General features: G+C 35.7%; 1 protein-coding gene and 2 non-coding genes across 3 annotated transcripts in view; all 3 read left to right on the forward strand.

The window, feature by feature from the left end:
* The window catches only part of WDR43 (WD repeat domain 43), a 49,229-nt gene extending 33,335 nt beyond the window's left edge, over window positions 1–15,894 (forward strand). The window contains exons 10-18 of the mRNA XM_061210746.1: window positions 903–1,034; window positions 2,351–2,482; window positions 8,663–8,749; window positions 9,349–9,380; window positions 10,369–10,432; window positions 12,487–12,600; window positions 13,107–13,176; window positions 15,325–15,374; window positions 15,476–15,894. Coding sequence (XP_061066729.1) covers window positions 903–1,034; window positions 2,351–2,482; window positions 8,663–8,749; window positions 9,349–9,380; window positions 10,369–10,432; window positions 12,487–12,600; window positions 13,107–13,176; window positions 15,325–15,374; window positions 15,476–15,667 — 873 coding nt within the window. The 3' untranslated portion in view covers window positions 15,668–15,894. The remainder of the gene's footprint in view (window positions 1–902; window positions 1,035–2,350; window positions 2,483–8,662; window positions 8,750–9,348; window positions 9,381–10,368; window positions 10,433–12,486; window positions 12,601–13,106; window positions 13,177–15,324; window positions 15,375–15,475) is intronic.
* LOC133074881 (small nucleolar RNA SNORD53/SNORD92) lies at window positions 195–272 on the forward strand. Its single transcript, XR_009697282.1, has one exon. It is a non-coding gene; the product is annotated as a small nucleolar RNA SNORD53/SNORD92 (small nucleolar RNA).
* Window positions 1,231–1,306, forward strand: LOC133074883 (small nucleolar RNA SNORD53/SNORD92). The gene has a single exon (XR_009697283.1). It is a non-coding gene; the product is annotated as a small nucleolar RNA SNORD53/SNORD92 (small nucleolar RNA).
* Window positions 15,895–16,156: the final 262 nt, after the last annotated feature.

The following is a 16,156-nucleotide window of genomic DNA, read 5'->3' on the forward strand; positions in this document are numbered from 1 at the left end:
TACTTAAAGGGGCAAAACTTTGTTGAGAGGAATGCTGTATTTCAGGGTGGAATAAAACCTAAATCCATGATGGGGCTGGAATTAAATACCAGATATAAGAACATTATTGTCATGCTTTATTTTGAATATAATGTGGCATCTACATGGAGACATCATATGTTTGGCAGTCTAATGAAAAAAAGGAAAGCCAAGACATGCTATGATGACATTCATATGGTTTCGCTTCTGGCTGAGTTTCAGAGATGACACCTTTCTCTTGGCTGTCTGAGCATTTCTGGCAAAGATCAGTTATTGGAGGTAGTCATAAAATGTACAGCTTCACTCTTTAACTTTTTAAAAATTATTTATTTATTTATTTTTGGTTGCTTTGGGTTTTCGTTGCTGTGTGTGGGCTTTCTCTAGTTGCGTCGAGCGGGGGCTACTCTTCGTTGCGGTGCGCGGGCTTCTTATTGCGGTGGCTTCTCTGTTGTGGAGCACAGGCTTCAGTAGTTGTGGCACGTGGGCTCAGTAGTTGTGGCTTGTGGGCTCTAGAGCTCAGGCTCAGTAGTTGTGGCACATGGGCTTAGTTTCTCTGCAGCACGTGGGATCTTCCTGGACCAGGGATCGAACCCCTGTCCCCTGAGTTTTTTTAAGTCAGTGTGTCATCGTGTAATCTGTAGATTTTGTTTTTCTTGGTTCTTACTCTTACATGTTGCAGGCTTTAAAACCATGAATGTTCAGATTATACTTAAATGCCAGTATTCAATTAAAATACATCTTTAATTCATATCCTATTGAGTTAGTTACATTAAGTTTTTCAGTAGGAAAACCTTTTAAAAGCTGTTCGTTTTCTCATTGGGGATAAATCTTGCAAGGAGTAAGACAATTTCCTTTGTCACACCCCTACTGTTCCTGTTTAACAGGTGAGAACACCAGTGATGAATTCTGAAGCAAAAGTTCTGGTGCCTGGGATACCTGGTCATCATGCAGCTATCAAGCCTGCTCCTCCACAGACTGAGGAAATAGAGAGCAAGAGGAAATTAGGGGAAAATGAGGTAATACACTTATTCTAACCATTTTTGAGTTTGAAATTTAAGATTACTTGGGAGATTCTAAGAATTATATTGGATGGAGCCAGAGTTGAAACTTCAGAAAATGGAGAGGACAAAACTCTTACTAACTAAAGAGGGTGCTCTTCTGGCCATTTGTTCATTGTTAGCTGCATAAGGTAATTGTAGATTAAGCCAGGACACGCTGTGATGATTTTCATTGGGTTTCGCATGTTGCTGAGTTCCAATGATGCCTTGTCTCTTGGCTGTCTGAGCATTCCTGGCTGGTTTACTGCTAGTTAGTCTTTAAAAGTGATCGTCATTATAACCTCTTAAAGTGCTTATAAATTTTATTTTTTCTCAACTCTTAAAACCCTCTTGTGATTTACTCTACTTGTCTGTGAAAAATCCTCTTTTTTGTCTTCCATTCACTTGTCACTCTTGACTAAATAATCTAGAATTTTAACTGTTTTATCATTAGAGAAAGAGTGTTTCTTTACCTGATTTTAAATGTCTTGCTTTATTGGGGGTGGGGGGTTGGGGAATAACATTGCTGTTCTTAAAAATTGTTTCTCAATAACATGATAACCTGATTTAAAAATAAGGTGCCAACTTCCTCCAGTTTGACCTAGATCCTACCCTTTAATTTTTTCCTACCTTTTTAATGTTTTTCATAAAACATAACCCAAACAGGAGGCTTTACCAAAGCCTCTCTGTTTGCTTTGGTAGTAATAGAACGTTTGTATTTTGATTGAGCTACCGAGGGACTGGCAGAATGTAGTTGTTAGATTTGCTTTCATAAGGGATTAGTTATGTACAAGTGAGTTTTTGTATAGCAAACAAAGACAAAAATAGGAAGACATCTTATAAATTTTGGGGGGAACATAACTGTCTTTATGCTCTTTTGATAATATTTGTTAGCAAAAGATCTGAGGTTGATGGCAAGGGATAATTACAGAAGGGGAAGCTTTTGTGATTATAGGTCTTTTCTTGTGCTTTAGTAATCAGATGCCAGATCCTTGTCTTTTTTGAATCTTCATATAGAGGGTTTTTTATGAATTACATTTTCAAATCATGGTTTTCAGTTGTTTTTTTCACTAGAGTCTGGAAACTTGGATTGCAGATATTACACTTGTCTACGACATTGGCTTTATGGTGATGAGATTCTATTGGAATGAGGAAGAGCATATTTGTGTTTTTCAGTGTTGAGGTGTGAATCAATCAGTGGTTTTTGTCTTCTGAGACATAAGCACAAAGTAATTTGACCAAACTGCTTTAGGTGTTGTCTGATATAACATTAACTGGTCATTTCTGTTCTGTAGGTTAGCATTGAAGAACGCCTGGGAGCACTGGATATAGATACGAAAAAAGAAAAGGACAACCTTCCACAGACAAACAGTTTTCCAGTTCTCCTCACACAGGGTTTAGAAAGTAATGATTTTGAAATGCTAAATGTAAGTATTATAGCAGTTTTTAAATGAATTAAGATGGTTAATTTTTCTTAGAAAGTGATTGACAGCACATTTACAGAGTGAATAGTCATGTTATGTAGCTGTCTTGAATTTAATGTTTTGTGAGTTTAGTCAAATATATATCACTTGGTGGCACTATACAGACAGTCACCAACCTACAAAGGGATTGTATTAAATTATTTTGAACCTGGAATGCATTTTCTCATAGAAATATTGTTGTGAATTGTTACTAGGTTCTTAGGCTTTAGTTCACAAAAGCCTTTATAAACATTGTGTAGCTGAATTATAATACTCAGCATTCTAGATCACAATTTATATTTTTTTCTGTAGGAAAATGCGTTCCTGAGTTTTTACTCTGGATTCCAGAAACTTATTTCCCCCTGGCCGTGAGAGGGGGCGGTGAGGTGGAACCTTGGCAATGGATAGGAGGTTTGAGGGAAAAATTCAAGAGGGTTGGGGGTATATAAAAGGGAGGCACTTACGATTTCTGTGTTTGTAAGTTGGTGACTGCTCGTATGATGTTGCTTAATTTGGTCCTCTTAAATTCAGAATTTGGAAGTGGTCTGTAGAGAAAATTTAAGTGTAAAAAATTGGACTTAAGCACTGCCTGATCAGATTAAAGCAGTTTATATTTGCTAAGTGCATTTATTCCTAGTGACTCTTAGTGATATTATGGTGCCACTTAGTATAGATGTGACTTTAATATGCAACCTATGAATAAGGTCTCTCTGACTTGTGTTTTGATCTAAATGGGAATATCTTATATTTGTGTTTAAGGGGATTTTGCAAAACAGGAGGGGGGAAACCAGGCATATCTAAAAACCTAAAATTACTTTTAAAATAGTTTGTGAGTGTATGTATTTTGGGAGGTCAATTTTAGTTTAACATGGCATAGAAACCTAGGTGAGGATTTGGTGAGAAATAAGCTATAGAAAACAATTGACAGTGTTTTTAAAATATAACTTGATCTGCCATCATTGCTTACTTTACTGTGCTTTGAAAACTTCCTCAGCAGTACAAGTGAATCAGTTATTGTTTTGTTTCCAAGAAACATTTCAAAACATTTAATAGTACAGTGGGCCACCATGAACCCATCACCCAGTTTCAAAAATTATCAGCACTAGCCAATCTATCTATTATTGTTTTATCTGTTTGCTCACCCCCTACCCAGGTTATAGTGAAGCAAATTTCAGACCTATTATTTATTTCATCCACAAATATATCCCTGTTCAACTGTAACAATAGCAATTCCTTTTAAAAACATAACCACAATTCATTATCACACCTAAAAAGGTGAACAGTGATTCCTTAAAACCATCAAATATCCAGTTAGTATTTATCTTTCGCTGATTGTCTTGTAAAGTTTTTTTCTTTGCTTTCTTCGAAACTGGATCCCAACGAAGTCCACACTATTTGGTGGATTTGCCTTTTCTGTCTTTTGCAATTTGGGGAAGCTAGGTTATTTGCTCTAAAGAGATTTCACATTCTAGATCTTGCCTCCTGCAAATCCATTTTACTGGGTCATTTAACCTAACAAGTATCATTTAATATAATTCTTGTCCATCATATTTCCTGTACAATGGTAGTTGGATCTAGAAGCTTGAAGAGATTCAGATTAGAATCATCTGGCACTTCAGATGTGACAGTGTGTACTTTTGTCAGGTGTCATAGAGTTGTTGGGAGAGTAAAGGAAATGATGTTTGTGAAAGCACTTCTTAAATTGTAAAGAATTGTACGTGTAAGACCTTTTCATTATTAAGGATTTTGAGGTGATAACGTTGTATTGTTTAAGTAGAAGTCAATAACCTTTAAAAAAAAAAAAAAAAAGAAAGAAAAACTAGAATATAGGAGTATTCCCATACTGTATTACCTGGGATATCATGCATTCTACAGAGAAAGAGGCAAGTAAAAAAAAAAAAATCAAATATTTTTTCCCCTGGAAAGTGTGTTCCTCATTTCCAAAGGTACCTTCTGAGGATATGTGAAATATAGTAGGAGATCATTAAAAATAGGAATGAAAGGGGACTTCCCTGGTGGTCCAGTGGGTAAGACTCTGCCGCACTCCCAATACAAGGGACCCGGATTCGATCCTTGGTCAGGGAACTAGATCCCACGTGCATGCTAAAACTAAGGAGTCCGCATGCCGCAACTAAAAGATCCCGCAACTAAGACCCAGCGCGGCCAAAATAAATATTAAAAAAAAAGAAAGAAGAAAGTGAGCAGTGTCAGGTATGCAACATAGGACCAAAGGTGAGGTTAAAAATCCCTACTGTAGAACACTTGACATTAAAGTTTATGGCTTTTTAGGAAAGTGGCAATTTGACCTAAAGAAATAGTCTATAGCTTATGCAAAAAAGATATGCTTAGGCATTTATGTAATCTATGGCACCCATAGGAGTTAGATATTTTAAAATATTTTAAAAATTTTATTTAAATTAAGTATTTCTTAAAAGTTCCCATTTACAGTAGTACCAAAAAATGCCTAGGATAAATCTACAAAAGATGTTTCTACCTCTACATTGAAAATTACAAAAATTGGGAGAAATTAACCAAGACCTGTGTTCATGGTTGGAAGATTCAATATTGTTAAGATGAGCAATTCCCCCCAAATTATTCTATGTATCCAATACATTCCCAATTAAATTCCAGCAGCTACCTTTTAGAAATTCAAAGGCCATGAAATAACCAAAGTAATTATAAAACGAAGAGCAAAATTGGAGAACTTACCCTACCTCATTTCAAGAAAAAGCTGTAGTAATCAAGATAGTTTGGTATTAGTGAAAAAATAAATATAGATTAAGGAACCAAAATAGTCCAGAAATAGACCACATGCAATTGGTTTTCAGTAAAGGTACTACTAAGTTGAGTCAATTGGGAAAGCAAAGTCTTTTCAACAGTTGCAGTTGAATCAATTGAATATCTATATGGAAAAAAATGCATCTCAGCTCTTTCCTCACATCTTACACAAAAGTCTACACAAAAATAGGTCACAGACATAAATGTATAAACCAACCCTCAAAACTTCTAGAAGAAAATAGGAGAAAATGTTATGCAGATTTGCATGGAAAAAGCCTTCTTAGGTTCATCACAAAAAACATGAAACACTTAAGGAAAAATTGGTCATTTGGATTTAATAAAAATTAAAAACTTTTCTCTTGAAATGACAATGTTAGGAGAATGGAAAGGCAGGCCACAGGCTGGGGGAAAAAAAACAACTTATATATCAAAGGATTTATATCCAGAATTGATAAAGAACTCTTAACTCAATAGTGAGACTCAACTCAAATAAAAAACAATTGGTAAATGCGTGAACACATATTTCACAAAAGAATTCCAGTGGCCAGTGAGTGCATGTAAAGGTATTATACATCATTAATCATCACAAATGCAAATTAAAACCACAGTGAGATAACACTACATACCCATTATAGATTGATTAAAATTTAAAAGACAGTACCATCTATTGGGGAGGATGTGGAGTAACTGGAACTCATATCTTGCTGGGGGGAATGGAAAATGGTACGCCTACTTTGGAGAGCAGTTTGGCCATTTCTTAAAAGTGAAGGACACATCTACCATAAGAGCCTGCCATTCTACTCTTAGGTGTTTACCAAGAGAATTGAAAACAGATGTTCATACAAAGACTTGTACACGAATGGTCATGGTAGCCTTATTTTTAATAGCCCCAAACTGGAAAGAACCCTGAACACATGAAGGGATAAATTGTTATCTAGCAATGTAAAGAATGTATATTGCTTCATCAACAACATGAATGAATCTCAAACTTATGCTGTGAGAAAGAAGCCAGACAAAAAAGTACATACAGTTTGATTTCATTTATAGAAAAATTCTAGAAAATGCAAACCAATATGTAGTTCAGTGGTTGCCTGAGGGCGGTGGGGTGGAAGGGAAGGATAGAACGTAAAGGGTCCAAGGAGACTTGAGGGTGATAGAATGTTTATTATAGTGTTTGTTTCATGGGTAAATATGTTTGTCAAACTGATCAAATAGTACACTTTAAATGTGCACTGTTACGTTTTAGTTATAATACAGTAAAGTTTTTTTAAAAAAATCCCATCTTCAGTATCATCTTGCTACTTGTAGCTGTGGTTTATAGTCTTGGCAGAAGTTAATAATGCTAACTCCTCTATTCATTATCATTTTGCTTGGTTTGGGATAACTTATTTTTTTTTGCTTATTTTTAATTTGAAAATTGTTATCATAGAACCTCTGTCTTTAGTGAGCATAAGGATTATGTGAGAGCTTGTTAAATTTTTCTGTCCTGCCGTTTGGAATAACTTCTAAATAGCTAGGCCATACATACCATTATTTGCCTGTGACAGTTCTGGTTTACACCTCTTAACTTGGTGTAATTACTAACAGTGACTCCTTTCATTCACAGAAGTGTCCCAGTTTGGACAACAAATTATCTGATCACTTTACATTTAGAGCACTAGAGGATTTCACAAACTACGTATTTTTCAAACCTTCAGCCCTACATTATGTTTCTTAACCAAGCTTTTGGTATAAATAATGTGCAGCAGCAAGTTCAAGATTGTATTCCTTGACCTGAAGTGCTACTATTCTACTTGTCCATTTAAGACAGTGAAGCCTGGTAGTTTGGTGAACATGCTGTGGAAATTGAGTACCTTAACAAAAAGAGATGCAGACAGAGAAAACGGATGTGTGGACATGGGGGGAAGGGGGAGTGGGATGAATTGGGAGATTAGGATTGACATATAGCCACTACCATGTGTAAAATAGATAGCTAGTGGGAACCTGCTGTACAGCACAGGGAGCTCAGCTCAGTGCTCTGTGATGACCTAGATGGGTGGGAGGGAGGTCCAAGATGGAGGGGATATATGTATACATATAGCTGATTCACTTCATTGTACAGCAGAAACTAACACAACATTGTAAAGCAACTGTACTTCATTTAAAAAAAAAAGGTATTTGTAGACTAGTTCAGACAATGTTCCCTGTAACTTGTACATCGTTAGAACTTTGTGATAACTGATTTATAACAAAGACTTGATTTGAGGGATGTTTAGTATCATCAGACACCTTGTGAATTATTGTTTAAGTTCTCAACATATTTTGCTTTGAATCTTGTGTTCTCATTATTTGAAAATGACAATATTAGGACAGTCCATCCGTCAGTTCCCCAGTGATTATGTATAAAAATACATAATCTTTCTTTTGCATAATAAACTTTGTAATTATATCAGTGATAGTTTTTAAATAGTACTTGATAGATTTAAGAAGGGCTTGGTGTCAGGATATTTTTACAAGCAAATAAAATCCGTAGGGAATTCTGAAAGGGTATGTTAAGACCATTAAAGTAGGTTGAAAATGAACTTTCCATGTTTTTGCCCTGTAATACCTCTAGTGTTTATATCCTAAACATGATCTTTATAGCAACAACAGCCAAAACATAGCATGCACCAACCATCAGGGAAGTTCCTCTAGTAGTAAACCCTTTTGAAAGATAAATATTTAAAAGTATTAAAGAGGAAGGGAGTATCTGGATTTTGAAACCTGAAAGGACTCATTTCCCACCCTCTCCTATAGATGAAGCATCTGGGTGGGGTTTGGAGAAATAGAAAGGCCTGCCAGAATTTGGACTAATCTGCTCTATCTCCTTTTCTATCCATACAACGTGGGGTGGAGACTGCGTTTCACCCTTAAAGTTTTTGACTCAAGCACTCATTATATGATCTTTTGATTGGCTTAAAATTTTATCAAAAACATATAAAAGGTATGTTTCCTTGTAAGTGTGATTTTAGTGTGTTTTGCTCACTCTTGTGTTGATATGACAAGATATGTTTCATAAAACAAAGGTTTGAGAACTTCTCTAAAGTGGTGTATATACCTGTATTTAAATGTCGAGAGGTGTTCTTTTCTGTTTTATATCAAAAATTAGCTTAAAAGAATTTAGAATTTGTGGAGCAGAAACTTGTTTAATGGAGTAAATGTCCTGATACTTGAATACTGTACTTGTCTGATAGCCATAAGACATAATACAACATTCTCCATTTAGTCCCAACCTTTATTTGCTACAGTTCAGTATTGCTTGGTTTTTAAGATAATTTTTAGTGACAGTATTCCCTGTAGTGTCCTTAGTTTCTGAGTATGCTTATTTACATTTTTTTTTTCTCACAGAAAGTACTTCAAACTAAGAACTTAAACCTAATAAAGAGAACTGTATTAAGGATGCCCCTGCATGCTGTCATTCCGTTGTTGCAAGAGGTAACTGAGTATGCGTCTCGTTTTAAGGTCCTAATGCTATGACTCGAAGACAAAATCCAGTATTTAGAGAAATGGATTTGCAGTATGTAAGCAAGCAGGGTATTTAGAGTCGATGATAGATGATCACTAGGTCTACTCAGACAAAATTTGCCTAACCTAGATTTTTTTCTATGTATTTTAAAAATTGAGATATAATTTACATACCTTTAAGGTGTACAGTTCAGTGTTTTATAATATATTACAGATTGTGCAATTGCCACATCAAAAAGAAATCCTGTACCCATTAATCACTCCCCATTTGTCCTTACCCCCCAGTTTCTGGCAACCACTAATCTATTTTCTGTCTTTGTGTCTGTTCTGGACATTCATTCATATAAATCCTAGCCTAGATTTTTATCAGATAATTATTTTTATTTTGGGAATGTATTACTAGATTATGTTAAATTGGTTGAACATTTAGGAGTTAGGAAATTTAAGAATAATGATTTCCTAATGCAGTCATTCTTTTCCTTTGTTCTTATGGATGTGTTATCGTGGGAATTGATGGAGATTGGCTGCCTCTGAAGTACTGTTGCTAATACTGTTTTTCTCCTCCTCAGCTTACAAAGAGATTACAAGGACATCCTAATAGGTAAGATGTTTAGGTGACTTAAATTGCTTTGATTTTATAAATATTTTAAATGTGATTGTTTAAAAACAGCAGTGTCTGGCAGCATGAGATTGCATAGTAGGTAGCCTCAAATTCTAACTAATAAAACTCGAAGTGTCAGATATTGCTCTCTGCACTTATTTTAAATTGAATGATTCTTATTTCTAAGATTGTGTTATAGTTTTTCCCTTCAGAAAATTTGAGGTTTTTCAGCTTTATTATATCGGGTCATTTAATGGATTAGTCTTATTTAATAATTTAGGCCTAATCACAATGTGTAAAACTGGCCATTTGTAGAACTTGCTCAGCCTCTGGTAGTTGCTTAAGACAATACAAGGAAAGATTTTATATAACTAAATTTTGTGGGTCTTTTTTGCTAATTTGATGATTAAATATTTATATAGGGTGTTGATATCTCAAAGATCTCAGCTTGTACTATAGTATTATCAGAGTCTATAATATAGTTTTTCTTTTCTAAGTTTTTTTTCGTGATAGGCTCCATTAGCCTTTGGAGCTCACAGAGGAAATCTAAAGATTTCATAAATTAGGCCTGGCTTACATTTTTTGTCTATAATTTGTCTTTTAATGTTGGTGTGGAAATCTTTTGCTGTTTGTACCTGATGATGAGTAGATGATGGGCTCAGATATGAGCATAAAATGCAAAGTCAGCTGAGCCCAGTTTACTGCCTTGGTATCAGCTAATTACGAAGTAAAGCATACGTTTTATATCTGGAATTGAATTATTTTAGAGGAAGGGATTTTTGTCCTGTTATCTAGTCCATCCTGCTACCCCCTCCCTTCCTCAAAAGATGAGTATATTACACAGACCTCAAATAGACCCAGTGAAAGAATGAACGACTGTCATATTCACAGTGGTTTATTTATTAGAGTCATTTTCTAGATCTTTATAACTCCGTTGTATTTAATTTTGAATTTGTGAATATTAGTTGATTTGTTTTTTTTTTTTCAGTGCTGTTTTAATGGTTCAGTGGCTAAAATGCGTGTTAACGATCCATGCATCCTACTTATCCACAGTAAGTCTTTTCATCTGTAGTTGCTGAACAGTTTGGCTTTGATAAGGATTATCAACTGATGGCTTAGCAAAACCATTTTCTCTCCATCTACCCTTTAACCATCAGCTGCTGCTTTTAAAGAATTTGTTTTTTCCCCAGGTGCAATGTCATGTTGTCATCATTGTTACCTTTTATAAACTGGCCCTTTTTTGGCCCAGATTTTAAAAGTAATATATATTCTGTAGAGAAGCTTGAAAAATACAGAAAGGAGAAAAGTTACATACTAGCCTTCAGGTGTTTTTCTATATACATACCTGTTTAGCAAAATTATCTTTACATTGTATGTATCTCTCCCATCCTCTTCTAAAAACTTAGTAGCTTTTTAAAGTTTATATCTATGCTAACATGTCTATATTACCTTGTGATAAAAATGAAATGAATATCTTAATACCTGACGTTTTGCTGGGACTACTGTCAGCTCTTGATTACCTATACAGATGGAAGGGAGGGAGCATAAAATCATAAAGCAACACCAAAAAAAAAACCAGTTTTTTATGTCACAATATGAGCTGGGTTATTGCCACATCATCAATTTAATTATAGTTTAAGCTAGAAATAAAATTATGCAGTTGACTCGTTCTTCTTTTATTTGGTTATCTAGAACCGTACAATAGGTTTTCTTGAAAGATTTTAGTGGATAGTTGAAAATTTTTAATTACTCCTTAAACTATAGCTCTTCCCTTCTTAACAGTTTCACCCAGTTCTTGCCTGATCGCTGTCCCTTGTTCTCTGTCTCAGGATCCTTTTCCTTCAGTAGTTTGAGATAGGAAAAACTATTGGTTAACCTGTTTTGAGTTCGGCAGTTCGTTCTTTGTATGTCTGTGGAGATCTCTGTCAGGATGTTAAAATGCGGGGAAGAGATACGAAACAGTAAGAATGCATATTGGGTTTCCCTGCTTACGGAAATCTTGGGAGTTGGATTGGGGGCAGTGTCTGAGTGGCGTGGTGACGGGCATGGAAAGATTACCACAAGCGTAGGATGACGCTCGTTTTGTGACCTCATTGAATTGCTTAGAAGCAAAAAGAGCCCTAGGAGGACTTGTAGTGAAATCCCTTCTGGAATCAACCCCTGAGTTATAACCACTGGAGTAGTAGTCTTATAACATTCTAGGTCAGGGCAAAATAGACCATGGAAGTATGGTACAGGGTGGACTCTAGCCTAAAACAGTTTTCTCTCCTCAGAAAACAGTGCTTTTCCCCCACCTTTCCTTCATTTTTTCTTTCCTTATCAGATAGCTTTAAGTACCTTTTCTAAGTCAAGCACTATGCTAGGCGTGGGGGCTTTAGTAATGTACAGACACTCTCATTTTTACTGTTTAAAGTTTAACATTTGAATGAAACACTCTTATTTAGTGTCAGAGATAGGAGGGCAAGTAAAGGCTAATTAAAGGGCAAAGAGTGGGGTCCCTTTTTCTGAAACTCTGGAGGGACAAAGAAAATAATTTCCTGCTTTAATTTCTGAAGTATAACTCAGAGGGTTCATTAACAGGAAGTATGTTTGAAATATCATAAGGTCAGCTTTGTATTCTGTCACTTTGTCCTGCTGGTCTCTGGAAGCTGTGAAAAGCCTTCCTCTAGCTGCCGGGACCTAGTGGAGGTAGATAATGTGATATCATCAGAGAGGAAGTTTCAGAGTGAAGCCCTTTTTAGCCCAGAGGTATGTGCTTGGGGGTACTCTTTAGTTAGTGTCTCCTTTATGTTGATCTTCTCTGAAATAATATGATCAACACAAAGAAGTCCCACCCTGCAGTTTGTCTCTCCTTGCAGTTTCTCCTTCTGACCTTGCATCATTATTTTTTTTTAAATGTATTATTTTTTTGCTGTTAGGACAGTAAAGGCCTCTGAAAATTTGAGATGTTGCTAGGCTGTGTGACAAGCAGCCACTGCCACTGGAAGTGCAAGCATTTGCTGGGGGCTGAATACTCAGGCATATCTGAGCATGATTTATATATTGTTATCCATGTTTTATTATAATAGTATCAAAGTATCATTTTTTTGTTGCTGTTGTTCCTTAGTTGCCTGACCTGGTACCCCAGCTGGGGACACTGTACCAGTTAATGGAAAGCAGAGTAAAAAGTTTTCAGAAACTCTCCCACCTTCACGGAAAGCTCATCCTTCTAATCACGCAAGTGAGTAAATCAGATTGTTTTGTGCTAAACTTTTGAATGTGAAGGGAATGGAGAGAGGAATAAGGATTGTTTACCTGAATGTTGAAAGTGCCCTGTTTCAGCAAAAAATTGGTAAATCAGGACCTAGTCTTTGACTAGGAAATGTTATGTATTTGACAGTAAGTAAACTTAGTTGTGCCTGTGTCAGCTTTAACTCGGAGGTTCTCACCATCATATTTCAGTTGTTAATACAGTTAGAGTGTTGTGGTGCTATGAACAACGAGTCACAGGGTATTTCTACAGCTTTTTGTCGCAGAAAGAAATTGGATTACCTTAAAAGTATTTTCAGTTTTTACGGAGTAATTCTTTCTTGTATTTGATGAATATGCCTTTAGCCCTGTATTTGATCTACATCGTATTAAGGTCATCCATTATAGTGGTTGAGGATGAGTTTACTGTTGGGGAAGGTTGTGATACTTGAGATAAACTTACACTCTACTTCACAATAGCACTTGATTATCTTTCAGGTTACAGCGTCAGAAAAAACAAAGGGACCGACTTGTCCTGCACAGAAGGCAAAGTTGGTGTATGAAGAAGGTAAAGCTTGGGGCATAGGCTAAACATTTAGTTTTTCACATTGACTCAGTTCTTTCACTTTGTAAAAACATCAGTGTGAGATCGTGCTTTGACACACACCTTCCCTAATAAAACGGGCAAGCTTGTGGCAAAACTGGCAAAAATGTGATCAAATAAAAGCGAAGGCACAAATATAATACAGAAACAAAAAAGGGCATTAGGTACGGAAGAGATTTGAAGAACACTGTGAACAAACAATGCCAATACAAAAAACCTAGATGGTATAGGTAATTTCTTGGGGAACTTTAATGACCAAAATTGACTTAAAAATAAAAAGAAATAGAAACCTAGAACAAGCTAATAGCTTTAAATTGATTTAATCAAAACCTTTCCCCGTAGGGTACCAGACGCAGGTTTTATAAGTGACTTTTATCAATCTTTAAGGGACAAGTCATTTTTGTCATGTACAAACAATTTAGACATTTTATGAGTCAAAACCGGACAAGTATAGTCAAGAAAATAACATCTTAGGCCATCCTCAAATATCCTAAGTAGCAGATTGATTACAGAAGTGCTTGAGTAAAATAATATGTCATTACCAAGTAGAATTTATTTAAAGATTGTAAGATGACTTAGCATCAAGAAATCTGTTAATGTAGTTATTACCGTGTTAACAGGTTATCATGAACACTGTCTGTTATTTTAATAGATATAGAAAAATAATTCAATGAAATTCCGTCTTTGTACATCTCATTATTTGATAATCTAGTCACACCATTGAAATATTCAGATAAGCAAGTTTACTGGATACCAAGATCTAGCAAAAAGAAATTGGTAGCATTATTATGTCCCAATAATGTATTGGATGTCCATAATGTCCCGGTCAGAAGTGTCTTAGGAAAAAAGATCTCATTCACAGCAGCAACCAAAACTATGAAGTACCTAGAAATACCTCTAAAAAATGAAACAAAACCTTTATAGAGAAAACTATAAAATATAACTGAAGAACATAAAAGCATACCTGAATTAATTAATTACACTTTTTGTGATTTTTTTTTTCCTGGTTTTATTGAGATATAATTGACATATAGCATTGTGCTCGTTTTAGGGGGTACAACATAATGATCCTATTGTATATATATTGTGAAATGATCATCACAATGTTTAGTTAACATCCATCACCACATGGTTATAAATCTTTTGTTCCTGTGATGAGAGCTTTTAAGATTGACTCTCTTAGCAGCTCTCAAACATTAGAGTATTGCTAACTGTGGTCACCATGGTGTACATTATCTACCCAGGACTGACTTATCTTATAATTGGAAGTTTGTGTCTTTTGACCTTCACCCATTTCCTCCACCCCTATGTGACACCTCTGGCAACCACCAATCTGTTCCCTGTATCATTGAATCTCGTTTTTGTGGATTCTATATGTGAGTGAGATCATACAGTATTTACCTTTTTCTGTCTGACTTATTTCACTTAGCACAAGGCCCTCAAGGTCCATCCATGTTGTTGCAAAGGGCAGGAGTTCCTATTATTGCCTGGCTGAATAATAATCCATTTTGTGTGTGTGTGTGTGTGTGTGTGTGTATCACATTTTCTTTATCCATTCTTCCATCAATGGACATTTGGGTTGTTTCCCTGTCTTGACTGTTGTAAATAATGCTGCAGTGAACATGGGAGTGCAGTTATATCTGAGATCCTGATTTCGTTTCCTTTGGTATATATTTAGAAGTGGACTTGGTGGATCATATGGTAATTCTATTTTTAATTTCTTGGGGAGTCTTCATACTGTTTTCCATGGTGGCTGAACCAGTTTACATTCCCATCAGCAGTGCACAGGGGTTCCTTTTCTCCACATCCTCGGCTTAGTTTTTTTTTTTTAATTATTTTTTTAATTGAAGTATAGTTAATGTACAATGACTTAGTTTTTTAGATGGGATTTTGTTAGGGTTTTGATACTTTGTCCTGCTCAATGAGATCTTGATGGAATAGTATAATACATGTACTTTATGCAGATACGAATGTAAACAATGTTCCTTCTTAGATGGATGATAGCTGAATATATTTCTAAAAATAAATTCAGGAATCTGATTCTGTTTAGCTTTCTGGGCTATGTCCTCTGCTTTGATCACAAAATTAAAGCTTGTTTCCCCCTCCTTACAGAATCTTCTGAAGAGGAGTCTGATGATGAAATAGCAGATAAGGATTCTGATGTGAGTAATTTGTTTCCTGGTACATAAATCTGCCTTATATCTTTGTACCCTGTAAGAATGAGGCCTTCAATCATGCTTTCCTTGCTTAATATTTCTACCAGGATAATTGGGATGAAGATGAGGAAGAGAAAGGAAGTGAAAAAGATGAGGATGTTGATGAAGAGGAAGAAGAGGAAGAAGAGGATGCCGAAGAAAAAGGTGAAGAAAATGGTGAGGACAGAGATGTGGCAAGTGAAAAGGAATTAAATGGAGATTCTGATTTAGATCCTGAAAATGAAAGTGAAGAAGAATGAACAGAGAAGAACAAGTCAAACGAACTATGTAAACTGGCTCACCTAACCCACTGCTGCCGAGTTCTCCTATGGAGGGTTGTCTCTGTGACAGATGCCAAGGACCGCTGCACATTTCCAAATTCCTAATGGTGGCTCCCATGCCACTTTGCTATCTTTGAGCACCCCAGACTTAACTGTGTAAATAAGAGAGTTTCATTCAAATGTTAATAAACTTTACACAGCAAATAGATACATTTTCTGCAGTGTACTGACATGAGTGTCCAATATATGGTATATTTTTATAATGTAATATCCCGGTATGATTGGTTATGCCAAGAATTGATGTAAGTGGAGATAATGACATTTCCCATGTAAGGGTTCAAGAACTGGACTTTTGTGAAGGAGTCAGCTCTTATCTCAGGTTGGTATCTTTCATCACATCCTGGTATGAAGCAGCACTAGTGAAAAAATTTTAATTTGGTACATTTTCATAAAATATGAAGGGATAAA

The sequence above is a fragment of the Eubalaena glacialis genome, chromosome 14, assembly GCF_028564815.1.
Source record: "Eubalaena glacialis isolate mEubGla1 chromosome 14, mEubGla1.1.hap2.+ XY, whole genome shotgun sequence".
NCBI classification, from domain to species: Eukaryota; Metazoa; Chordata; class Mammalia; order Artiodactyla; family Balaenidae; genus Eubalaena; species Eubalaena glacialis.